The following is a 26514-nucleotide window of genomic DNA, read 5'->3' as shown; positions in this document are numbered from 1 at the left end:
GGGCTACCTCTCCTCTTAGTGACACTTTTTAACCATGTAAGAGCTCTGGGTGGGCTAGACTAGAGCAAAGTCGTCCGGCCCACCAGCCCTTCTCCTACAGGGGCCAATAGGCACTTCAGAAGAAAAGTATGGAGCCAATAGGCCTTGCCTACATTTTTGCCTCCCTCCTAGAAGCATATAGCATTTAAAAACTTTTTAAAAAAATTGTGATGCTTTTCATACTGCTTGATTGTAAGTGGAAGAGCCTCGAAGCGATTTACAAAAAGAATAAACCAATAAATTCACCATAAAAAACCAGTTGAAAACAAATATTTAATACCTTCAGAAATAATTAAAAGTCACTGATAAGCTAAAACTAGGATCAAAACACTGAGGTCAAAAGAGCCATTCTACATTTCTGGACAGACCTGCCTAAAGAAGTGCAGGTCTCTTAAGAGGTATACTGCCTCTGCACGTGGAGGTTCCATTTGACTGCCACAATTAAATAACCACTGCTAGGTTTCTTCTCCATTTAGTATGTCTTAATCGCCTCTTTTGAAGCCATTCAGGCCAGGGGCCGTCATCACCACCACCAATGCCTTTTCTTGTGCAGGGTCAACGACATCGCGATCCTGTGCGCTGAACTGACGGGCTATTGCAAGTCACTCAGTGCCGAGTGGCTGGGTGTGCTGAAGGCTTTGTGCTGCTCCTCCAACAATGGGACTTGTGGCTTCAATGACCTCCTCTGCAATGTGGACGTAAGGGCAGGGCCTGGGCTGTGATGGGGGTGGGGACATTGGAGGTTGTGCTGGATAGAGTGTGCGTGGAGGCTGCTGAGGGTACCTGGAGAAGTGTCAGGGTGTGAAATCCTTGAGGAGCAACTCAAGGCAATACACAGGGTGCTAGAAAGAGGAAAGGCACGCAGAAGGTCACAGGCTCAGTCCTGGCATCTCCTGGTAGGCAATCTGCCTGAAACCCTGGAGAGCAGCTGCTGGCCAGTGTAAACAGTACTGAGCGAGATAGACCAATGGTCTGGCTCAGTTTGAAGCAGCTTCCTGTGTTCCTATTTCTGCTGCTAGTTAAATATATACTGTGGAGTGCTGCATTTGCTTGAAGGGCTTTACCCTGAGGAATTTTAATCTCTGTCACAAGACATTTCTTTTTTCATTTCTTTACCTTTTCTCTCTCTCTTCATTCTGTTATTATTCCCTTTAACATTCTCTCCTACTATATTTTGGTAAGAACTGCATGCAGGTGAAAGTGACAGACAGTAGGTATAGGACCCTGTGTGAGAGGCAGGGAAGGTGAGATCCCAGGGTCAGAGGCTGGGGGAAGAAAGGGATGCTCCCAGGTGAGAGCTTGGAGGATGCCACCTTTTCTTATGGGACAAAAGTTAAGATGAGAGAGGACTTTTTTTAATTTTAAATCCTTTTTTTATCTCTTTCCTTCTTTTTATTTTTGTTGTTGTTTACATCAGTTTGTTTCTTATATTATGAAAAGTCTTAATAAAACTTTATTTAAAAGAAAGACAGAGAAAGAAAGAAAGAGAAAGAAAGAGAGAGAAAGATAAATACTCCCCAGCCTGAGGCTATGGCGTGACGAGGTCTTGTGTGTGGATTGCTCTTGAGTGATTCCAGTTCCACAGAAGCGACTTTTTTTTTTAATTAAAAAAGCCTCAGCTGTGGCCTTCTCCTTCCCTTAGGTGAGTGACTTGTCTTTCCATGACTCCCTTGCCACGTTCGTGGCCATCCTCATTGCTCGCCAGTGCCTCCTCCTTGAGGACCTGATCCGCTGTGCTGCCATCCCTTCGTTGCTCAATGCTGGTGAGTGCCTGCTTGCAATGGCTGGGACCCTGCTGCCTAGTAAGGGGCTTTGCAAATGGGGGCCTGCCCACCCTCCTTGAAAAGTAGAGGGTCAGCTCAGATCAATTGCCACTGGTGGTTTTACCTTTCTGCAGCTTGCAGCGAGCAGGACTCGGAACCCGGAGCCCGCCTGACCTGCCGGATTTTGCTCCACCTCTTCAAGACCCCGCAGCTGAACCCCTGCCAGCAGGACAGCAGTAAGTGATCACTCCTTTGGGGCGTTTCCTCTTCCATGTCTCTTCTTGCCCTGATGGAGGATGCTGCTCTCCCTGAACCCTCTTTTCTGCTGTGCAGTTTCGTGGTCAACCTGCTGCTGCTGCTGACAGTTGTCTCTTCAGTCTATGGGGCAGAGCATCCCCATGGGGTGGTGTCTGCAAGTTCTTCCCTTAACTCCATTAACTGATTCTAAACTGACACTCTTTTACCACCTCTTCCTTGCTTCCTCGTTTGCTGTGTCTCCTGACTTGGCCAGCTGGTGACATCTGCCCTTCTTTCTCATGGCTGGTCAAAACCACCTTCCCACATTGACTGAGCCAGCCTTTGCCCTGGTGGCCAGTCAGGCCTCTGGTGCCTTATGGTGACTCCCTGTGGCCACAGTAATGCACTGGATGGCCCTAAATATCTACACAGTAGCTACTAGCTGGGATGGCTAAATGGAAGTCTCCATTTATTGCTGGGATGCAGACCCTGTGACAGTCCCAAGAGTTATCAGACTCCAGCTTCCATAATCTCCAGCCATTGGTCATGCTGGCTAAGCATGATAGGAACCCCTCTTGGGGCTCCTCTTAGGTTGAGAGCCAGCAGGTGTCTTGAGCACTGTGGCTGGGTCTGGCCACCATTCCACCATTCCACCATTCCATTCCATTCCATTCACTGCTTGATTGTCAAGAAAAAAACCAAAAGCAGTTTACAAAAAAAAAATAAAAAGCAGGAGAGTAACTTTGTAGGCTTATTTACAGGGCTATCATAACTGTTTCCAAAAAGATCACAAAGAAACCAAGGTCTGCCCAATGTCCCAGGGAGGAGGCCAGAAAACACTTCTTACAATGTCCTGAAGGCTCCATTCTTGACCAGATTTTTTATCACTGTAGCTTTCCCAAGCACCAAGGCTTTAACAATAAGCAATGGCTGAATGTTCTGTGCAATGACACCATCCTGGCTGCTCTGTGTTCACCAGCTACTGCATTGCCTTTCGGTGCCTTTTTGTCTCCCAGCTTGGTCTGGAGTATTCATAGTCGGTTCACGGCAAGAGCTTTTCTCTTCCCTTGTCACATTGCTACAGACAAGCCGTCAGTGGGCATCCGCTCTTCCTGTGATCGACACCTGCTGGCTGCTTCCCAGAACCGCATTGTGGACGGAGCCGTCTTTGCTGTGTTGAAGGCTGTCTTCGTACTGGGTATGTGCCTGGGGAATGTAGGTTCCTGTCTCCAGGAATGTGAGGAGATGGGCACAGTCCTGCCTCATCTGAGAGGCACAGCAACATGTGGCCGTTACATGTGGGTCTCTGCCCTGGGTGACTCTTGCTCCTGGTTGCAGGGGACGCCGAACTGAAGGGCTCTGGCTTTTCCCATCCGGCCGGGGTGGATGATCTTGTGGAAGATGACAAGAAGCCTGCAAGCCGGATGGTCTCCATAGAGACAGCCAGCCTGGACGTTTATGCCAAGTACGTCCTGAGGAGCATCTGTCAGCAGGTGAGCATAGTGGGTTTCGTTTGCCCTTCTGTTGCTCCTGCCTCCTGTTCTACAGAGGCATGGATGGTGGACAGGTTTCAGCCAGAGTTCTGGCTTGTTGTGTGAGGTCCCCATGGGTTCGTTGACATGCCTTAGAAAACTCTGGGGACATGGTTGAGTTCCAGAATATGAATGGACCAGGGGACTCTTCTTATTGAGACCCACAATCTGGAGACCTTGGCGGAGAAATCAGACAAGGGAATGTTCAGTCTACATCCAGTGGGTTAGGAATTGCCTCTGGCACTTCCTTTGTGGCCCTCATGGACGCAGCCCTACCACTGTCCTCAAATTCAGAGGATTTCCACAGAAGCCAGAGGCTGCAAAATAAGGTGAAGGCCCTCTAACGATGATGATGAGGATGATGATTTTAACCAAGCAGTCAGCAGCTCTTGGGAGACACTCCAGGTCTGGTCAGCCGACCCTTAGACATCAGCCCCCTGCAGAGACAATGTTTACAATAGCTTCCCTTAGCAGGCACCCTTGAAGCTATCCAAGGTCCTGTTCTTTTCATTACGCTACAGTGGTACATCTGCTTATGAACGCTTCTGGTTATGAACGCTTCAGGTTATGAGCTCCGCTAACTAGGAAGTAGCTGCTCTTGGTTGCGAACTTTGCCCCAGGATGTGAACAGAAATCGTGCACCAGAGGCACGCATGCAGCGGGAGGCCCCATTAGCAAAAGTGCGCCTCAGGATAAGAATGGTTTCAGCTTAAGAACGGACCTCCAGAACAAATTAAGTTCGTAACCAGAGGTACCACTGTATTGTGAACTTCAAACTCCCAAAGACCTAGACTGTCCTTTCTCCTTCCCTGCCCTGCAGTTTTAGACTTTAGTAGGCACCTCTTTTAGGGAGTGTCTCCCTCTACAGTGCAAGAGAAAGGGCCCAGTGTGGGAGCCTTGGCTCACTCTGCAGCAGTCCAGCTGTGACTCAGCTGGCCAGAGGCTGCTCTTTGCCTTGTGCCATGTGTCTTTGGTAACATGCTTGGCATACAAACTTCTCCAAGAAGCTTGGGTGTCTAGATGCCAGGGTTGTGTGCATGGAGCAGCAGCCAGTGCAGGCCAGCAAAAGTGGTGTGGTGAAGAGGCACCAGCCTTTTCAGATGGTGGGTCCCAGAGGCAAGGCCTCCCAGGCTGAGTGGGGCACTGTCACTCCTGTATGCTCTCTTCCACCTGCAGGAGTGGGTGGGTGAGCGGTGCTTGAAATCCTTGTGTGAAGACAGCAATGACCTGCAGGATCCTGTCCTGAGCAGCACCCAGGCCCAGAGGCTGATGCAGCTGATCTGTTACCCGCACCGGCTGCTCGACAACGAGGAGGGCGAGAATCCCCAGCGGCAGAGGATCAAGCGCATCTTACAGGTGCAAGCAGCTACAGTTTCCTTGGGGCATTGCTAAACATGGACTTCCCAGTGGGCTGCAGGGCAAGCCTGCATTGTGATTGAAGCTCGTGGCAGTGTGAGCTCCAGTGAGAGCCTTGCTCTTTACAATTCACTGCTAAATTCAGCAGACTCTCACTTTTATTTTTGTTAAATCTTTCTAGACCCTTAGGATACAAGAATGTTTAATTGCATACATGGGAAATGCTAGCAAGAGGATATTCTGTGGTTGGAAGATGAGACTTCTTTTTTTCTTCTTCCTAAAAATCTAGTGCAAGCAAGGTGCAAAATAATTAGATTCACTTTTGCTTAGCTTCTACAATTGAGGTTGGTCACTTAAGAATCAGCCTGCATCAGCACAGAATTAATTTCTCCCAGCCCCTCTTCCTTTAAACATGGCCCTGTTCATAGGTTTGTAAGGAAGATGCATTTTGGGGTGTGTAAAAGAAGGCTATGGGACAGCTGGAAAAATAAATAAACATGGGGCTAGCTTTGAAGGTGACTCAGAAACTGCAATTAATCCAGAATGCGGCAGTTAGACTGGTGACTGGGAGTGGCCGCTGGGACCATATAACTCCAGTCCTGAGAAACCTGCATTGAATCCCAGTACGTTTCTGAGCACAATTCAAAGTGTTGGTGCTAACCTTTAAAGTCCTACACGGCCTTGGTCCTGTATACCTGAAGGAGCGTCTCCACTCCCATTGATCAGCCCAGACACTGAGATCCACCTCCAAGGGCCTTCTGGTGGTTCCCTCACTGTGAGAAGTGAGGTTACATAGAACCAGGCAGTGGGCCTTCTCAGTAGTGGCACCTGCCCTGTGGAATGCCCTTCCATCAGATGTCAAGGAAATAAGCAACTATCCTAATTTTAAAAGACATCTGAAGGCAGCCATGTTTAGGGAAGTTTTTAATGTTTAATGCTGTATTGTGTTTTTAATATTTGATTGGAAGCCACCCAGAGTGGCTGGGGAAACCCAGCCAGATGGGCAGGGTATAAATAATAATTCATTCATTCATTCATTCATTCATTCATTCATTCATTCTGGAACAGCAAAGGGTGCCAAAAAATTCAGTCTTGCACTGGGAAAGTAGAGGAGGGGTAGAGATGCAAGTGAGTTTTACCGCCACAGCAAGCAGGTGGGTGATGGGCAGCATGTCTGTTTTTGTTCCAGAACCTGGACCAGTGGACAATGCGACAGTCGTTGCTTGAGCTGCAGCTCATGATCAAGCAGACGGCAAACAATGTAAGCATCCAGTGCCACATTTGGCGATAGCATAGGAATGATGGGGTATTCAAGGGCCACTCTCCTCATGTTTGTGTGCAGCAACATAGTAACACAGAAAGCTGCCTTATACTGAATCTAGACCCTTGGTCCTTCTTGTGCTGTAATTATCTATTTTGACTGGCAGCAACTCTCCAGGGTTTCAGGCAGGGAGTCCCAGTCCTGTCTGAAGATGCGTGGAATCAAACTTGGGACCTTCTGCATGCAAAGCAGATGCTCTCCCACAGAGCTATGGCTCTTCACCAGCATAAGATGTGATTGTAAAGTGTGCTCAGAAGGGGTGGGTGCCTGGGGCAGGGAGTTGGAGAGTGAACAAGTGGCAACAGACTTTCTTTGGAGCAAATGAGGAAGTTGGCTGCTCAAAAGCTCCGCTTCACCTCTCTGCAGCAGGAAATGAACTCCCTCCTGGAGAACATTGCCAAGGCCACCATCGAAGTGTTCCAGCAGTCAGCTGAGACCAACTCGGCCAGCAACGGCATCGTCAGCCTTTGCAGCTCCACAAGCTTTGTGCCAGCAAGCACCAAAGCCAAGCCCATCCTCAGGTGAGCGTCTGCAAAAAGGCACAGGAGAACAGGGCAGTGGTGGGAAGGGATTCCTGCAAAAAAACAAGGAAGTTTGTAAGGAAAAAAAGAAATTTGCAGGAAATGGGGAAGCTTGCAGGAGATAATAAGGAGAGGCTTACCACAACTCTTCTTGCCTGCCTTCCCCAGCTCTTTGGAGAGATCAGGTGTGTGGCTGGTGGCCCCTCTCATTGCCAAGCTCCCAACTTCTGTGCAAGGCTACGTGTTGAAGGCTGCAGGAGACGAGCTGGAGAAAGGGCAGCACTTGGGCTCCTCATCCCGCAAGGAACGGGACCGCCAGAAACAGAAGAGGTGAGGGGGCCCAAAGCAGAAGGAGGCTGGGTTTGGGGAGGCTGTCTTAGGAGCCATCACTCAACCCTTCTCTCTTTCTTTCTTCGCACCATGGTGCACCTGCAGCATGTCCCTGCTGAGCCAGCAGCCTTTTCTGTCCCTGGTCTTGACCTGCCTGAAAGGCCAGGATGAGCAGCGCGAGGGCCTCCTCACTTCCTTGTACAGCCAGGTTCAGCAGGTAAGATCTTTGCTGTGGCCACATCAGAAGTGCAAAGGGACCCTTTCCGCAACTCCCACTATGATTCTTGGGAAGACCACAGGTGGTGGCTTGAGTGTTAAAGCTAAGGAGCTCCAGAGAACATGCACTATTGGTCTGTCTAACTTAGTGTTGTCCGCACTGACTGGCGGCATTTCTCCAGGTTTCCAGGGACATAGGAAGCTGCCTTATACCAAGTTATACCATTGGTCAGTCAACACTGACTGGCAGTGACTCTTGAGGGTTTCAAGCAGGGGACCTTGCCTGCTCTACCTAGAGATGCCACGGATTGAACCTGGAATTTAACTGCCAGAAGCCCTTCCTGCAAAATCCCCAGGGCATGTTCAATGGCTGTGGTTGTGGGAGAGAGGGAGAAAAAGAGGGAGGCTACTTCGGTCATCCCTGGAGCTATTTTCTTGCCTCATATGAAGGCCTGAGCACCTGTTTTGTTCTTCATGCATTGAGTCACAGGAGCATGTTAAGGGTGGCATTGCTCTGAGCTTGTGGGGCTGGACACTCCATGCTTGGCCTTTAGCCAGATGCAAGTCTCCTCTCTGCCCACCTAGATTGTGACCAACTGGCGAGAAGATCAGTACCAGGATGACTGCAAAGCGAAGCAGCTGATGCACGAGGCGCTGAAGCTGAGGCTCAATCTGGTAAGTGCCAGGGGAGGTGGGGCACAAGTTCCTCTGGCTTCCAAGGTGCTGCCAGAAAAAAAGAACAAGGAATGTCTCCAGCTGGCAGGACCATAAGCCTGAGGATTGGACCCAACCTTTTCTTCCTGACTCACCTTTGTTCCTCTGCCTTGCACAAACTAGGGAGGGTCTGTTCTAGTTAATGCGGCTTGACTGTGCCAGCGTGGTGGGGACACTTGGTGCTTGTCCTCTCCTTCCCTCTCCATCAGGGTTCCCCATAGGTGTTGTGCTCATTGTGCCATCCTCCAAGTGTGCTTCCTTTGGGCCAACGCAGCCTCTTGTTCTCGTTCTTAGGTGGGGGGCATGTTTGACACGGTGCAGCGCAGCACCCAGCAGACCACAGAATGGGCTGTGCTCCTCTTGGATATCATCAGCAGTGGCACTGTTGACATGCAGTCTAACAAGTGAGTGCTTTGGTGCGCATGCACACACACTTCTCCCATCAACTGGGCCGAGTTAGGAAAGGCAGCAGGCTCAGCCTGAACCTTGTTGAGTTCATCCCTGATGCCACTGGATGACAGTGGAGGAGCTGAGGTGTGTGTGCCAAATCATCCTGTCATTTCAGCAGGGCCTGGGAAGAAGGGATGCGCCTAAGGAATGCAGGCTCCTGGCCCTTTGAGGCATCCTTGCCCTTGGGTCTTAACGTCAGGAGGGCACCCAAGGTGGTGGTTGTTTTGGCATGGGTGACCACAGCGGTGTTCCCTGCCGCTTAGAAATGCAGGTTGGGACTGGGACAACAGCTGCTGCAGTTCCATTTCCTCCTGTGACCTTCTCCCCTTTCTCTTGCTCTAACCCGGCAGCGAGCTCTTCACCACAGTGCTGGACATGCTGAGTGTGCTTATCAATGGTACACTTGCAGCAGATATGTCCAGCATCTCACAGGGCAGCATGGAGGAAAATAAGCGGGCCTACATGAACCTGGTCAAGAAACTCCGAGTAAGTAGGAGCCCACCTTGGAATTCTGTGCCCCTTCCCTCCGGCTCTTGGGGCTCTACCCTGCCACAACCCCTATTGGCCTGCTTCACACACCCATTGGGTGCTTTTGCCTGGCTGGAAGATGTGCTTGAACTATGATAATACCTCTTGCAGAGAGAGGGATATTCATTCATAGGACGTGGTCGAGTGTACAAATGTAGAAACTGCACTCATTGGGTGGCGCTGTGGTCTAAAACCACCGAGCTTCTTTGGCTTGCTGATCAGAAGGTGAACAGGTGAACTGTTGCTCTGTGCCAGCTCCTGCCAACCTAGCACACCAGTGCAAGTAGATAAATAGGTACCGCTGCAGCAGGAAGGCAAACAGCATTTCCGTGCGCTCTGATTTCCATCATGGTGTCCCTTTGCGCCAGAAGCAGTTTAGTCCTGCTGGCCACATGACCTGGAAAACTGCCTGTAGACAAACACCGGCTCCCTAGGCCTGAAAGCGAGATGAGCGCCACAACCCCATAGTCGCCTTTGACTGGACTTAACCGTCCAGGGGTCCTTTACTTTCATGTTTACCTCATTGTTCCACCTCTGACCCTGCCCACCACTAGCATGTTCTCCAGGAGGGGAGAAAAAGTTCCTCATCCTTTGTCTGATGTAAAACAAGGGAATTTCCCCAATGACATGATGCAGAGCAAGCTTGCATGCTTATTTTTGCACAGCTTAGTTTCGGCCTCAGGGCCATGCACCCCACCACTTTCCTCGGAAAGGCAGGCAGACAGTCCCATCTTACAGAGTAAGTAGCATTTTGGCCCAAGCCATAGTGTAGTGAGATGTGATAATTTTTACGTGTAGCAGGGATGACCGAAGTGCAAAGGGGCTCCAGGAGGAGCTCCTGCAGGCCAGGCCTCTCAACAGCCCTCCCTCTCTGTGGCTTCCTTTCTCTGCAGAAGGAGCTGGGCGACCGCCAGTCTGACAGCCTGGAGAAGGTGCGGCAGCTGCTGCCCCTGCCCAAGCAGACTCGGGACGTGATCACCTGTGAGCCTCAGGGCTCCCTCATTGACACCAAAGGCAACAAGATCGCTGGCTTTGACTCCATTTTCAAGAAGGAGGCAAGTAGCTTCCCTGACCACCAGCCCTGGAGTGGCCGCATCTTCTCAGTGTGTAGGGTGGTGTGGGAAAGGGGTGTGAGGGTGTGTGCGTTGCCCCACCCACAACTTCATTGGTGGAGTGCCCTCCCCTTGCAAGCACAGCATGCTGTTTTCGTTTTGGTGCCTAGTCAATACAAACCTGCATATTCAGGTATTATAATTTCTTTCTTGGGCAACCTCTGTGTTGTTTCCCACTACCACCTAATTCCTCTCTGAAATTGTTGTACTGTGTTTGGTCTAATGTGTTTTATTTTGTACCCCACGTGGGGATCCTGTTACTGATAAGGAATGAGTTTATATATATATATATATATATATATATATATATATATATATTAAAAAGATGAAATGGACAGCAGCTGCAAGAGGGTGTCCCAGGTATCTGTGCTGATGATTGTATGCACAGGTAAAGGAGTCACTTTCCAATGCTTTGTGAGAGCAAGGAGAAGGTAGCATCTCTCCTCTGGCCCTGTGAACCTGGACCAAGGAGGATGAGTTCCTGCTGCTGTTGGCTGGCTTTCCATTTTCTTCCTTTCCCTCCCTCCCCAGGGCCTGCAGGTGTCCACCAAGCAGAAAATCTCCCCCTGGGACCTCTTTGAAGGTGTGAAGCACTCTGCCCCACTCTCCTGGGGCTGGTTCGGGACGGTGCGGGTGGACCGCAAGGTGTCCCGCTTCGAGGAGCAGCAGAGGCTGCTGCTGTACCACACGCACTTAAAGCCGAAGCCCCGGAGCTACTACCTGGAGCCCCTGCCGCTACCTCCCGAAGAGGAGGAGCCCCCCACGCCAGTCGCCCTGGAGCCGGAGAAGAAGGCTGTTGAGCCGACCAAGGTGGAGAAAACCAGTGCGAATCCTACCAACTCTGCCACTGAGCCCAAAAAGAAGACCAAGACGAAGAAGAGGCCCCCACCCGCCAACAAGAACGAGGTAAGAGGGCGTTGCAGTTTTTCCTGGGGTGCCAAACAGTTCTCAGCCACTTAAGAACTGAATATGAGCCTGGCTGCTGGATCAGGCCACAGGGGGCCCAAGAGCATCCTGTTCTGACAGTGGCCACCCAGGTTGCTATATAGTTTATGCAGTATATATGCACCTGATATATACAGCCAACCTATTCCTGCAACTGTAATGTTTTTAAATAGGTTTCAATGCTGAGTAGTACATTTGTGTGTGTTGTTCTGGGACTTGCTGGTGAAGGGCAGATAACTAGTGGTAGTGCTACTGCTAATAATAATTATAAAATTTTGTAGGCTACCCTGGAACCTACTGGTGAAGGGTGGCTCATTAGTACCACTCCTGCTACTGCTATTGCTACTACTATTAATTGCTAATACTATATTCTTACTAATTACAAATGCTACTAATAACGTTGTTGTGGTTGCTACTGCTGTCATTGCTGTTATTGGATGGGGTGGTATCTTAGGAAAGCAAGCTCCCAGTTTCTCAGAGTTCCCCCCACCCCCCGCCGCCCAGTGGGGCAAAAGAAGTGTTCCCCAGCAGCGTGCTACACTCTCTCTTGCTCTTTTCTCTGTTGTTGCCAATCTTGGCTTGCCCTGCTGTGTGTGTTGCTTTTTCACAGCCTTTCCCCCTGCAGGACTATATGATGAGCACAGGCCGAGGGGTCTCCTATGGAAGTGGCATGCCCACCGACCTCCTACACCATCAGACGGGGAACCCCATGTCACGGCTGGCCTACGGGCAGTCTCCAATGGGCCTCTATGCCCAGAACCAGCCTCTGCCAGCAGGTGAGCCAAGACTTGTGAGTGGGGTGGGGGGCTCCAGCCCATTCCAGATCCTGCCTTGGAAGGGGAGGTATTCTGCACCTGTTCTTTGGTGGCACAGAGTGTGATGGGGAGCCCAGGATATGTAGAACTGTTGGGTTTTAAGTCTGGATCCATATTGTACATGCTGCAGTTGTGACTTTTGTGTTCCAAACACTGGTGCCTTTGGGAATACTTGATAGATTCACACTCAGTTTGGGCGATGTAGCCTTGCAGGAACGTGCATGCTCCTTGGGTGGCATTTAATGCTACTCCAAAGCAGGGCAGACACACTGAAGTCTAACTTTGGTTCATTAATTTCAATGGGTATGTTTCAAAGTTGAACATTGTTGAATGCCACCCACAATGTGTAAAGTGCAGACAGGCATGCATACACTGACACACCCATATAAATGTGTATTTTGTGGCTTCCAGTCCCCAGAGTGCTGGTCTGGTTTTTTCACTCCTGCTGCCTGCTGTGCTATTCACAACCCTTTTAATTGCCGTTTATTATTTCCCTAGCATTTTCAGTACTTCCATTGCTGTTGGCTTTGAGTCTTTTTAGCACCCACATGAAGCCAATACTGGGTGGCTTGTCCCAAAGGGCCAACCAGCAAGTTTAATGGAGGCTGAGCAGCAGATTGGACCCAAGTCCTTGCCTACAAACCCAGAGCTCCAACCCCTCCTCCCAAGTAGGCATTCTTCCGAATCCTGCAGAGCTTAAAAAAGTTTTCAAACAATCCAAACCACAAGATCAGGACAGAATTGGGGAAGTGGTGGAAGTGGTTTGCCTGCTGCCTTCCGAGTACAAACTTTGAGGGTTAACAGCAAAGTTTTGTGGAATAATGAGATTAAAATTTGTGCCAGATTCTGAGATTCTGCATTTTGGCATCTAGCTAAGCTGTGTGTGAGAAATTAACCTTTGCAAGGGTCCAGGATTTTTTCTTCAGGGGACACTCAGCAGTTAGCAACGAATTGGAATAGTCACCGTCATGTACTTCCAACATCCAGCAGAAGAGAGGCCAGGAACCTCCAGCTCAGGAGTTGAATGCAGCCCTAAATGTGTCTTTAACAGCTCCTCTGAAATCTCCCCAAGCAGCATTCATTACTGGTGCACCTTTGCACCACAAGTGTTTTTGCCTGCCTGAGCTGAGTCACAGAATCTTAGAATCAAAGAACTGTAGAGTTGGAAGGAATGCCAAGGGTCCTCTAGTCCACCCCCTGCAATGCAGGAATCATGCCCACAGCAGTCCCTGGGAGGCCTCGAACCACCTTGAACTTTGATCTTGCTCGCCAGGATGGAGGATAGAAAGGGAAAGTGGGAGGGAACTGGCCTAACTGTGCTCCATCCACTTTTGCCTCTGACCCCACCCACCAATCCCATGTGGTCCTTGGAAAGTTGCCCAGAAGGGAATGCGGCCCTTGGCTGAAAGCTACACCTGCCACAGTGTTTCAGTAGGTGCAGCCGCATCAAGAATAATCAGAGAGCCCTACAGATTAGGTAAAACAGATCAGCACCTTGGAGAGCTCCCAGGGAGTCTGGCCTGTCTGGGCTTTCTTAAATAGGCAGCAAAGAGAGATGCTGCCACAGCAAGAATTAGGAGACCCCTGACGGCTTATAAGGGCAAGTGAGTCTTCTTCCACAGTCAGCCCCACCTTCTGGGAATTGTGGGATGTACACATTAGAACTGTAGAGTTGGAAGGGACCCCGTGGATCATCTAGTCCAACCTCCTACAGTGCAGGAATCCCAAATAAAGCATCCCTAGCTAGATAGCCTTCTGTTGTTGTTGTTTAGTCGTTTAGTTGTGTCTGACTCTTCATGACCCCATGGACCAGAGCACGCCAGGTACTCCTGTCTTCCACTGCCTCCTGCAGTTCGGTCAAACTCATGTTCATAGCTTCAAGAACACTGTCCAACCATCTCGTCCTCTGTCGTCCCCTTCTCCTTGTGCCCTCCATCTTTCCCAACATCAGGGTCTTTTTCAGGGAGTCTTCTCTTCTCATGAGGTGGCCAAAGTATTGGAGCCTCAGCTTCACGATCTTCCAATGAGCACGCAGGGCTGATTTCCTTCAGAATGGATAGGTTTGATCTTCTTGCAGTCCATGGGACTCTCAAGAGTCTCCTCCAGCACCATAATTCAAAAGCATCAATTCTTCAACAGTCAGCCTTCTTTATGGTCCAGCTCTCACTTCCATACATCACTACTGGGAAAACCATAGCTTTAACTATACGGACTTTTGTTGGCAAGGTGATGTCTCTGCTTTTTAAGATGCTGTCTAGGTTTATCATTGCCCTTCTCCCAAGAAGCAGGCGTCTTTTAATTTCGTGGCTGCTGTCACCATCTGCAGTGATCATGGAGCCCAAAAAAGTAAAATCTCTCACTACCTCCATTTCTTCCCCTTCTATTTGCCAGGAGGTGATGGGCCCAGTGGCCATGATCTTCTTTTTTTTATGTTGAGCTTCAGACCATACTTTGTGCTCTCCTCTTTCACCCTCATTAAAAGGTTCTTTAATTCCTCCTCACTTTCTGCCATCAAGGTTGTGTCATCTGCATATCTGAGGTTGTTGATATTTCTTCCGGCAATCTTATCCTTTGCTTAAAAACATCTAAGGACCATTGGTTCAGGTCTTACCCTCCAGAACAGAAGAAAACAAGCTTGCTCCCTCTGTCATGTGGGACAGTCATTTAAGTACCATATTTTTCGCCCCATAGGGCTCACCGGCCCATAGGGCGCACCTAGTTTTTTGGGGGGGAAATAAAGGAAAAAAATTATTTCCCCCCCAGGTGCGGAGCTGGGGCGGGGGAAGCCCGAGCTTCCCCCGACAGCAGCCCCCAGAACAGGCTGCTATCCGCAAGCCGTGGGAGAGCTGCGCGACTTCGTGCACCTCTCCCACGGCTTGCGGAGAGCCACGCAAAGCCCGAAGCCTGGGGGTGCTGAGCTCAGTGCACCCCAACCTTCTGGGTGCAGGCAGCTCTCCGCAAGAGGTGGGAGAGCTGCGCGAAGTCGCGCAGCTCTCCCACGGCTTCCAGACAGCTTCCGGAAGCCTGCATTTGCCCCATAGGATGCACACACATTTCCCCTTCATTTTGGGAAGGGAAAAGTGCGTCCTATGGGGCGAAAAATATGGTATTTGCAGATGACCTCTCAGTGTCTTCTTTCCCAGCCTAAAACTTCCCAACTACCTCAACCATTCCTCATAAGGCTTGGTTTCCATACCCTTGATCATCTTGGTCATCATTGCATTCTTCATCTGCAGAGTTGAGGAGAAGGCCGTGTGGCTTTTCCTTCCAAGATCTGGGTGTGGGGGCTAAGGCTGCATGCTCTAGCTCGAACAGCGAAAAGGAAGCATCCTCCCTTGGCGGGTGGCACCCTGAACCTCATCAACGTCTTCCTCTATGCCTTGTGAGAACCCAGGTCCAGGAGGGGGGTGGTCATGTCCGTAACGTTACCCATCTTCCTCCCTCGCTTCAGGTGGACCACGGTTAGATACCTCTTACCGGCCGATGCGCATGCCAATGGGAACACGGGTTCCAAGCCGCCCTCCCTACACTGGGGTCTTGCCCACGAGCATGGGGGGCATGATGGGAATCGACCCTTCCTACAAGTCGTCCATCTACAGACAGCAGCAGCCACCTGGTCCTCAGGGGCAGCTCCTTCGGCAGCAGCTGCAAGCCAAGCTGGTAAGGATCCTGCCCTCAGCCACCCTACCCCCCCCCCCCCAGCCCATGAACTAGAGTGACGGAGAGAAGGATCAAGAACACTGTGTTCCACTCCTTGCACTCTCCCCTTCCTTTCAGCTAGCTCTGCCATTTAGACCAAAGCATCAGGGCTTAAGTGTTGGTGCCTCGGTGATCCTACAGTCCAGGTTGGGTGTGGGGTGGGTCCTTGCATCCAGGAAGGAGTGCCATTTGCAGGTATACCGCTGGTGGAAGTACACAGCTGAAATGGTTAGTAGTTGGCCACCAATAGCCTTAACCTCCATGAATTATTCTTAACTTACTCCCCAAGCTGGCAGAATTTGTGGCCATCTCTACTTCTTCAGGCTGTCTTTATCTCAAATACACAACTTGATTCAAGCCTGGTTGTTTGAGTGCAGCTGGCAGAGGCCTTCGACAGAGTCTCACGCCCGCTTTCCCCCAAATTCTGGCACCCTGCCGCACCCCACAGCCTCCACCCAAAGCAGGCTACGGGCTTTTCCTTCCCTGCCTTGCGGGAGGTTCCCTGGGGCCACCTTTGCTAACCACACCTCTCTGCTGCTTTTCCAGCAGAGCCAAGGAATGTTGGGGCAACCACCCGTGCGCCAGATGGCTCCTGCCCCGGCCTATGGATCTGTGCAGCCGTCACAGGTAAGATGGGGCTGGGCAGGTGCTGGGCCTGTGCGTGGGGTCTGCACCACAGTTCCCACCTGGGACTCACTCTCGCCCGGAACCTTTTGCTTGATGCACTTTGAGCATCTGTAGGAATGGGATTACTTCAGAACCATGGAAAGGAAAGGGAGACAAAGGAGGGATCAGGTTGGGGGAGGCAAGGGGATAGGAAATGGAAATAGTAAGTTCACCATGCCCACCTCTGTGCCTCTCGCATCCCACCCCTCTTTTGCCCTCATGCCTTTGATGGCAGAACAGTCTTCCTGATGGTATGCTCTGCCAGCGTATCTGTCAGGAGGTCATCATCTCTAGTGCTCTGCTGACATAGTGGGCAAATCCCACAGCCCCTCATCCGGCAGATTTCAAACACCACACCTTTTTAGATATCACTCTGTTGTTATTCAACAAAATCTGTGTACCACTTAAACTGTAAACAAAACGTCCAAGCGCTTTGCAAAGGGTATAAAGTGTGCGTTGAGATTGTCTGCTAAAAAACCAAAATTGTTGTTATAAAGTTCACATTGCAAGCTAAAGCTGCAGATTAAAATATAGGTCAGCTATACAGGTCTGGTTAAGATTGCCTAAGCAACAAATTTCTAGCAGGCACAGAAAGGAACACAGCGAAGGGGCCTGCATGGTGTCAATGGGCAAGGAGTTCCAGAGTGTAAGAGCTCCCACACTAAAAGACTAGTTTTTTTACAAGTGCAGAACGAACATTATGTGGCACTTGTAGAGTTGACAGTTCTGCTGATCAAAACAGTTGAGTGGGCATTTGTGAGTGAAGATGACCTTTCAAGTAAACTGATTCTAAAGGGGGTTGAGGACTTTATATCATAATAGCTGGCAAACAACTCTTTCTTTTCTCCTGTTTCCGTCAGCCATCTTGTTTATTTGTTTAGTTTAGGTCCTGTCCTTCCTCATGAAGGAGCCCAGCCCCTCTGATTTTAACAAAGCGTGCAACTTTGTTCCCTGCAGGGCTACACCCCCTACGTCTCCCACGTTGGCCTCCAGCCTCACCCCTCTCAGTCGAGCGCCATGGTGCCCCCCACCTACTCCAGCCAGACCTATCAAAACACGCACCCTGGCTCCAACCCTGCCTTTGTCGACCCCGTCAGGCCGATGCAGAGACCCAGCGGCTATGTCCACCAGCAGGCACCTGGCTACGGACACGCCCTGAACGCGGCCCAGAGGTACTTCCTGGGACCAGGCACCAGGTCTGCAAGCAGGGGTGGTGGGTGAGGGACTGCTTGGCTGAATTTTGAACCATTCACCAAAGCAATGAAGCATGGGTGGGGAACCCCCAATTTGTTGGTCTAATTAGAGCTGGCACGGGGTCCCAGCTTGGCAAACGAGGCTTTTTCTTCCTCCGGCCATACCTGATGCCATGTGCAATGGTAGGTAAGGACACTTGGAAAGAACATCCAAACAGTGGGGAGGTTAATGTGAGCTCCTGGCTATTCCTTTCCAAGCAGGGCTTGCCGACAGTGAGCCCTGCTGAGATCAGCTGATCCTTGCTGAAAGCAAACCACTTTGAAAGCTGCCGCCTGGTGTCACAGCACATTTTTTATGCATTTTATTTATTGTTTCTGACTATTTTTGTTACATTCACAATTACGTGAGCCGCCTTGAGCTTGGTTTCAACTAGGGCTGGGCAATATATTGATATATCCTCCAGAACCAGTTTGAAGCCCATGTCATGATATCGGTTTCATAATTTTTGATGTGTGTGTGTGTACGCGTGTGCCATGCAAAAATCACGATGCAAGAAAAACCGTGAAGCCAGCCCATGCCTCTACATAGCTCCATCCTTATTTCAGATATTGGTGATCTATCAGTATATCAGAATGCTTAGCTGGTGATATATCATGATGTTGACAACCAGATATTGCCCAGCCCTAGTTTCAACCATGGAAAGGTGGTGTACAAATAAAATGATGTGTGTGTGATGAGGTCAGGCTCCACCTGCCTGCCAAAATGGGCTAGGGCAGATGTGGGGAACCTTTGGCCCTCCAGATGTTCTGCAGCTGCAACTCCCAAAAGCAAGCATGGCCAAGTGGCCAGAGGTGGTAGGAGCAGTCAATGAGCAATGTCAGAGAGCCTGAGGTTCCCCACACTTGGCCTAGCAGGAGAAGGAGGTGGAGGAAGTGAGGATCTGGTCTGCCCTCCGGAAGAGATTTCTGTTGGCATAGAACAACACGGAGATTTCCTGAAGAAGAGCTTATAGCGCCACTAACCACCAAGAGCCGCAGGGAGTTCTTTCCAAACCAACTGGGGCATACTTTCCTTTTGGTTGCTACAAGGCACACTGCCACGTTCTCCTTCCCTTTTTCTGGTTGCAGGTTTCCTCATCAGTCAATGCAGCAAGCCGCCATGATAAGCGGGTTAAACCACATGAGTGCTCAGGGCGTCCCATCAGGGATCCGACCTAGCCAGCTCCTGCCAGACCAGCAGCAGCAGTACCTGCGGCAGCAGCAGCAGCAGCAGCAGATGCTGAGGGTAAGCATTAGGACAGAGCTGCCACCAACCTGCGTTGCATGTTCCTCTTGCCCAACTTGGCTCCCTCTCTTTTTTCTGCTCAGTTCTTCCTTTCAGATGCCCCACCAGACATTGGGCGTGTCATTTTAATATTTTGATTTATTTACTATAAATCAGTGGTGAAGCATCTGTTTCAGTGTTAGAAACTGAGATATGAAAGCTAGGAACTAAATGGCACCTTAAACCTAAGTTATGGGCACAGCAACAACAATAATTTATCATTTCTACCCCGCCCATCTGGCTGGGTTTCCCCAGCCACTCTGGGCAGCTTTCAACAGAACATTAAAAAGAGAATAAAACTTGCAGTTTTAATCTGAAATCATAGGCACAGTCATTGCTTTTTTTCTGGTGGAACACAGGGCTATGCATACCGCTAAACATTTTGTGAATCTAATGAGAGAAGAAACTAAAGTTTTTAGATTTTTTAGTTTTTTTCTGTAGCACGTTGAATCATCAGTTCTATTGCTACCCCCAATGGTGGCCTCATTTCCTGTCATGGTGTTTCCTGAGTCTCAGATGGAATGAGAGTACCCCTAAACATTCTTTTAGAAAAAAGCACTGGGCACAGTACTGCACCCAGAGCTCAGAAGCAGCTCACCCTAATGAAATTCCCTGTTGCAAAATGCTCCTAGAACAATGAGAATTTTAAACAATGATCTGTTTTGCATGTGGAGGGTCCCAAGTTCTTTCCCCAGTGACATCTCCAGATGGAGAGAAAGCCCGCTCCTGAAATCCTGGGGAGCTGGGTCCCTTATTGAAAACAAATGGCCTTTTCCACCAAAATTATACATAATAATGTTCATCTATCGAAAACTTGATCCTGTTCACTATAAGAACGATTCTGAATTTAAATCGTGACTGGACTGCTCTCTTGCCGTATAAAGAAACACCCACCCATGATCTTTTTCCTTGTTTTTCTCCCTCTTGTTACTCGAGAAATTACATCTTGATTTCATTTTATTTTGCATGTGTTTGATATTTCATCTTGTTTTATTTTTGTATTCCTGAAGGAGGAATAAAGACTGGTTAGGATTGTGCTCACAAAGGAACTGCCAAAGTGGGGATCATCCCTCAGTGTGTCATGTGACCCCAGCTGCTTTCTTCGTGTTCCTTCCTTCCTTCACATTCTTTTAAAAAAACAAGTGCCTCGCTGTCCTCGTTCTTGTATTATCTTCAAGTAACGGGGCCTGGTTGGTGTCAGAAGAAAGTTTTCTTCAAGCTGAGTGGAAACCTTGAGGTGCCTTTTTTCACAACACAAGCTGGTGTTTTGCACAATAGGGTCTGGATGTGGTTGCCCCATTAACCCCTCACAATGGTTGGGTACACACCATACATTTAAAGCACACACCCCCCCGAAAAAGAAGAATCATGGGAGCTGTAGTTCATTCAGAGTGCTGGGCATTATATCTCTGTGAAGGGCAAACTACAGTTCCAAGGATTCTTGGTGTGCATGTGCTTTAAATGTGCAGTAAATATATGATGCGTGGGCAACTCAACTTGCCTTACCTTCCTTCCTCCCAGACATCTTCCTCGGAGCTCCCCAAGGGTTGTGCTGCAGACGAGGTGAGAGGATGGGATGGCGGGTTGGGAAGTAATAGGTCTTCAGTAAAACATGAGAACAGCCTTGGCAGATCATCCGTAACCAGCCAACCAGATGGCAGTGGAAGAGCCATCCTCTGCTGTTTTTTTTTTTTTAAAGATATTTATTGCGATTTTCAAACAATACAACAAACCTCACACTCAAAGCCGAAATAAAAAAGGACTAAAATAAAAGAAAAAAAACACCATCACAATCGATCAATCAAGCAAAAACAGAAAAATACAACACAAAACATAAAAAAACAAAAAAAGAATAGACCTAAAAAAATAAATCATATTTATCCAGTTTCTTACCCATTATTTTCATATCCTTCTTTCCTGACTTCCTCACATCTCCTTTTTCTGTGTTCCCTTTTTACACAATCATATTCAGCAATGCCTAACCTTTTATCAGATCTTATTCTGTATTGTACTTTTCATCTATTATGTCTCCAATTTTTCCCCTTATAACCTCTTACTTAAGTTTGACATAATGATATTCTGACTTTTCAACCTTATTTCTCATAAAACATTTTTACATATTCCTTTCAACTATGTCGCTAATGCCATATTGTCCTTATATCCTGCATCACTTTAACATTCAAATATTTTGCAATGCTTTTGCAGGTAATCTTTAAATTTCTTCCAATCCTCTTCTGTTTGCTCTTCTCCCATGTCTCGGATTCTGCCAGTCATTTCTGCCAATTCCATGTAGTCTATCAGTTGCATCTGCCATTCTTCCAGAGTGGGCAAATCTTGTGTCTTCCAGTACTTTGCGATAAGTATTCTTGCTGCTGTTGTTGCATACATAAAGAAAGTTCTATCCTTCTTTGGCACCATCTGGCCGACAATGCCCAGGAGGAAGGCCTCTGGTTTCTTAAGGAAGGCATACTTTAATACCTTTTTCAGTTCATTATAGATCATTTCCCAGAAAGCCTTGACCTTTGGGCACGTCCACCAGAGGTGAAAGAATGTTCCCTCAGTTTCCTTACATTTCCAACATTTATTATCAGGCAAATGATATACTTTTGCAAGCTTGACTGGTGTCATGTACCACCTATATATCATAATATTTTCTTTTAAGGCATTACATGCCGTGAATTTCACACCAGTGGTCCATAACCATTCCCAGTCAGCAAACATAATATTATGACCAATGTCTTGTGCCCACTTAATCATAGCTGATTTGACCGTTTCATCCTGAGTGTTCCACTTTAACAGCAAGTTGTACATTCTTGAAAGTACCTTAGTTTTAGGTTCTAACAATTCTGTTTCTAATTTCGATTTTTCCACCTGGAAACCTATTTTTTTATCCATATTAAAAACCTCTCTAATTTGATAATAATGTAACCAGTCTCACACTTTATCTTTTAGTTTCTCAAAACTCTGCAATCTCCATGTGTCTCTGTTTTGTTCTAATATCTCCCAATATTTCGGCCATTTGGCCTCCATATTGAGTCTTTTCAGAGCCTTAGCTTCCATAGGTGACAACAACCTTGGGGTCTTGTTTTCTAATAAATCTTTGTATCTTGTCCAGACATTAAATACTGCTTTCCTGACAATATGGTTCTTAAATGCTTTGTGAGCTCTAACCTTGTCGTACCACAAATATGCATGCCACCCAAACGCATTGTTAAACCCTTCCAAATCTAAAATGTCAGTGTTCTCAAGAAGTAGCCAGTCTTTCAACCAGCAGAATGCTGCTGATTCATAATATAGCTTCATGTCCGGCAGGGCAAACCCCCCTCTTTCTTTAGCATCAGTCAATATTTTAAATTTTATTCTGGGCTTTTTGCCCTGCCAGACAAACTTAGAAATGTCTCTCTGCCACCTCTTGAAACAGTCCATCCTGTCCACAATCTGCAAAGTTTGAAACAAAAACAACATTTTTGGCAATACATTCATCTTTATAGCAGCAATTCGACCCAGCAAGGAGAGCTTCAATTTTGACCAGATTTCTAAATCTTTTTTAACCTCTGACCAACATTTTTCATAATTATCTTTAAATAAATTCAGATTTTTGGCTGTCATATTTATCTCTAGGTATTTCACTTTCTTCACCACATTCAAATCTGTCTCCTTCTGAAACCTTTCTTTTTCCATTATTGTTAAATTTTTCTCCAAAACCTTAGTTTTTTGCTTATTTAATTTAAATCCTGCCACTTGACTAAATTCCTGAATCAGTTCTAAAATTCTTTTCATACTAGATTCTGGCTCCTGTAGTGTCAAAATCAGGTCATCTGCAAAAGCCTTAAGTTTAGAGCCATCCTCTGCTGTTTGTCCTGCACCTCTGGTACAATGCTTTTGCATCTGGAGGCTCCATTAAGCTTCTGGGGCAAGCAACCGTGGATGAGCCAAACATCCGTGTGGGTTTTTAAAATTTCTCTTCAAAGACACCTATGCTAGCAGACATCGCCACTAGTGGAAGGATGGATGACTTTTGGCTAAGCCTTGTTGCAGACACCTGTGCTGGTCCCTTCACTGCTCCCAGCGTAGCTGAGAACATTCTGTGTCCACGCATTAGAACAGGGGTGGAGAATCTGTAGCCTTCACAGATGGTATGGGAACAAAAGTTCCCCTCATCTAGGGCTACTGGCCTTGCTGTTTGGGGCTGGAAGGCAATAGGTTCCCCCAGATTATGAGAACGAAACACATCTCCTACCTTGCTGTGCAAAACATTGGACCATGAAAAAAAGCTCTTCTGGATCAGGGCAGAGGCCCACCTATCCCAGCATCCTGTTCTCACAGGGACCAAACAGATTACCATGGGAAGACCCAAAAGCAGGACCTGGGTGCAGCATCCAGCCTCTCCACTTCCGGCAGCTGGTATTCAGAGGCAGCCACTGCCCCTGTGGAAGAAGGAACACAGTCAATATGATGTTTCCAGCCTTGTTAACATGCTGTACTTCTTTCCCTTTCTTCCTCCTCCCCTGCAGCAACAGCAGCAGCAGCCACAGCAGCAGCAACCGCAGCCCCCACCTCAGCAGTCCCAGCAGCAGCCCCAGGTCCCCACCGTCCCCCAGGCCCAGGCCCAAGGGCAGCCTCCCGGTCTGGGGATCCCTCCTCAGCAGCCTCTAGTGAGTATGCCCTGCCCCTTCAGCTCCGCAGGACAGCTGCCTCTCCCTCTTTCCCACCCAGCCTCTAACATCTGTTCTTTCTCTCACTCCCTCTCTCCCTGTCTCCTTTCTGTGCAGTTCCAGCGGCAAGGCCTCCAGCAGACTCAGCAGCAGCAGCAGACGGCAGCTTTGGTTCGGCAGCTCCAGCAACAGCTTTCCAGTAAGGCCCAGGTCCCTTCTCCCCCAGTCCCCTGGGTACAGCCCCCTCCTCCACACTAGTGGAGAATGCAGGCAAGGCGAATGAGGCATGGGAGCACAGCAAGGTCCTCCTGGCCAACTGCAGGAGTTACTAAGTGGCGCTCAAGATGCTCTGTAGAGAAGAAAGCGCAGGAGAGAGTGAAAGCCCTCTCTTCAAAGATCATAGGAAATGTGATCTCTTACACAAATACCCTCCAGCAAGGCCCCTCTTCTCCCTCTGTGATAGGAGGCAGGACCCTGTCCCTAGTCAGCCGCCCCTGCCTTCTCTTCCCCAAGTGAGCAGCAGCAGCCATGCATGGCCCCAATGGCGCCCGAGAAGAAGATAGGCTTTGAACGCAGCAGGGAGCTAAGAGTCCCCAGACGTAAGAGTGTCAAGCCCCAGCTTGGAAAGAGCCTCTTGGTGGAGGGTTGTTTTTCTCACCCCCTCCCCTGTCCCTCATCTAGCTTGCAGCTTTTTGCAAGGCTGGTTTCAGTCCAGGCTCCCAGGAGGGAGCTGCCCTTGTTTCCCTGTGTGAAAGAGACCTTCCCCTAGCTTGTGAGGGTTGAGCAAGGGAAGCGTGCTAAGCAGCTGTGATCTGACCTACTGAATACATATGGCTTTTGCAAAAAGAGGTTTCTGCAGGGTGAGGTGGGGGGCGTGGGGGGGGGCAGAGAGGAGGGCAGTCCAAGATTCCTTTCTTGAGCGCTCCGTATTGTGGGCTGTGGACTGGTTTCACACTTTTGTGCATGCCCATGTGCTGGGGAAGAGCCATGCATTCCAGAGAGGGAGGTGAGTGCTGCTGCTTCAGCTTGACTGGAACATTGAGAGCTGTGGGTGAGGGTGCATCACACACACACACACACACACACACACACCTGGGAGGAGGATGATGTGGAGCTCATGCCTCAGAGGAACTGGCATTTTCTCAGCTCCGTAGATTCTAACTCTTGTGTTTTGGTCCAAACAGATACTCAGACCCAGCAGAACAGCAACCCCTTTGTACGGTACTGAGGCCCAGCAAAGAGAGAGGCCTCGCAGTGGACTTGAGGGGGGCTCTGTCTGCTTGGGGCCACCAACGGCTTGCCCCCCACCCCACCGCCCTCTGGGGCACCTGCTCTGCAGCAGCGGCAGCACCTTGCCACCCGGGGCAGAGAGAAGGTTAATAATGCCGAACGAGTGTTTTTGATCTCCCCTTTCTACCAGTGATTTGGAATCCCGTGTGATTGCTAGAGTCTCCCCGCCTTTAATTTCAGGTTTAATAAGTTTTTTGGTATTTTTGTTAAAATAATGACGAAAATGAATTGTAAGATTTTCTACTTTATTTATACCGGATGAAACCCTGTATCACAGATGTTCTGAAACAAATACAGAGAGCGTACTTTCCAGAAGGCGATGCGTGTCGTGTGTCCGTAGTGGGTGGGCAAGGCTCTGAGGCATCTCCCTCCTGCCTTTCCTCAGCGCCTGGATATCCGCCAGCAAACCGAAAAGGCGGCTGGCGCCACCATGCCTCAGCGGGGGCTGAAGCGGCATTTTGGTGATACACACCCTCCCCCGTCCTCAATCTGCTCCAGACACGCAGAGGCAGCCTGCTGCAACTTTTAATTACACAAACGAAAGGCATGCTTACACATTTGCATAACTTGATGCAGATTTGAGAATTTAACTTTGTGCTTAAAGGGAACTTCTGACATTCTTTTTGAGGCAGTCGGACGTGGGTAGCAAATGTCATCATTTGTTTTGTTTAAAGCAGTTTGTTTGGTTTGTTTGTTTGTTTGTTTGTTTGTTTGTATATCCCACCTTTTCCTCTCAGGAGCTCAAGGTGGCATACATGGTTCTCCCCCTCTTATTCGATCCCCACCCCAACCTGGTGGGGTGGGATAGAGAATGGCCCAAGGTCACCCAGTGAAATCTTCGCGGCCAAGTGGGGATTTGAGCCCTGGCCCTCCAGGTCCCTGGTTTGATGCTCTAACCACTGCACCACCTCTGGCTCTCTCTTATTGTATATTAGAGACCTCCCTAGCTGTTCCCTCAGCAAAATACATATCTGTCGAAGTGGGGAAAGTATCCAGGAATGGGTGAGCTGTGACTATACCGTTGATTTATAAGGCAGCACCAGAGCATTGGCTGCCCTGTGCTTCCCCTCCTGGGCCCACGTTCTGTTGCTAGTAACTGAGAATACAGAATGACTTGTGACACACACTGACTCCTTGGGCACATGAGTTAACTGAGCAAGGGGAACGGGGTAAACTCAGATCTCTCCTTTCTGTAAGGCTTCCGGCCCACTTCCTGGCAGCACACTTGCAGGGGAGGGAGTGTGGGTGCTTCACACATGTAATGCTACCCACAGGTCAGGGGGCACCATCCTTTTTAGACCTCAGGGCTTTTGGATTTTTGAATGAGGGCTGGGCATCTTCTCTCTCCCCTGTTCCCTCTGAACAGGAGCTGGAAGAGGAAGTGGGAAGGAGTGCCACTCTTGCAGTTTCATTCTTAGCTCTATGTACTTTCCAAGGGAGAAAAGGGTACCCATCTCTTGCCCAAGGGAAGGGGGAACTTAGAGGCTCCTGGGGATGGGGAAACACTGGGAACCCCCGCTGTGCGTGGAAACTTTTTGACTGAAGATCAAGGTAGAAATTCTTTAAACAAGGTGCTTGTTCACTCCCTGGCACTTCACTGCCCACAGCTATTGCTTGAGTGAGAGGAAGGTTTGCAGGGCTTCTTGATCTAATGGCTTTGAAATCATTGGTGCCTGGGTATATCAGTCTACATGCAGCATTGGGGTGGGGAAGCTGTGTTAACTCCAGGTCAAAATGTTTCCAGGAGGGTTCAGTTGCCCCCTACTTGCAATGCTCTCCCCCCACCCCAATTCCAAGTATTGTGCAGC

General features: G+C 48.9%; 1 protein-coding gene across 14 annotated transcripts in view; it reads left to right on the top strand.

Moving 5' to 3' along the window:
* MED12 (mediator complex subunit 12) overlaps positions 1–25021 on the top strand; it is a 52080-nt gene extending 27059 nt beyond the window's left edge. For 6 of the 14 annotated variants that reach the window (XM_083721095.1, XM_083721096.1, XM_083721104.1 and 3 more), the window contains 23 exons: positions 593–737; positions 1682–1802; positions 1937–2038; positions 3124–3237; positions 3378–3532; positions 4748–4927; positions 6117–6188; positions 6615–6769; positions 6938–7099; positions 7205–7316; positions 7901–7990; positions 8324–8433; positions 8830–8965; positions 9901–10062; positions 10651–11025; positions 11690–11840; positions 15331–15539; positions 16125–16205; positions 17202–17416; positions 18566–18722; positions 23273–23416; positions 23534–23615; positions 24601–25021. In XM_083721095.1, coding sequence (XP_083577221.1) covers positions 593–737; positions 1682–1802; positions 1937–2038; positions 3124–3237; positions 3378–3532; positions 4748–4927; positions 6117–6188; positions 6615–6769; positions 6938–7099; positions 7205–7316; positions 7901–7990; positions 8324–8433; positions 8830–8965; positions 9901–10062; positions 10651–11025; positions 11690–11840; positions 15331–15539; positions 16125–16205; positions 17202–17416; positions 18566–18722; positions 23273–23416; positions 23534–23615; positions 24601–24644 — 3274 coding nt within the window. In that variant the 3' untranslated portion in view covers positions 24645–25021. The remainder of the gene's footprint in view (positions 1–592; positions 738–1681; positions 1803–1936; positions 2039–3123; positions 3238–3377; positions 3533–4747; positions 4928–6116; positions 6189–6614; positions 6770–6937; positions 7100–7204; positions 7317–7900; positions 7991–8323; positions 8434–8829; positions 8966–9900; positions 10063–10650; positions 11026–11689; positions 11841–15330; positions 15540–16124; positions 16206–17201; positions 17417–18565; positions 18723–23272; positions 23417–23533; positions 23616–24600) is intronic. The other 8 variants (XM_083721101.1, XM_083721097.1, XM_083721105.1 and 5 more) reach the window with 3 other exon arrangements.
* The last annotated feature ends 1493 nt before the right edge of the window (positions 25022–26514 follow it).

Source organism: Podarcis gaigeae, assembly GCF_964106915.1.
Source record: "Podarcis gaigeae genome assembly, chromosome: Z".
In the NCBI taxonomy this organism is placed as follows: Eukaryota; Metazoa; Chordata; class Lepidosauria; order Squamata; family Lacertidae; genus Podarcis; species Podarcis gaigeae.
This window is presented reverse-complemented; position numbering and strand designations above follow the sequence as displayed.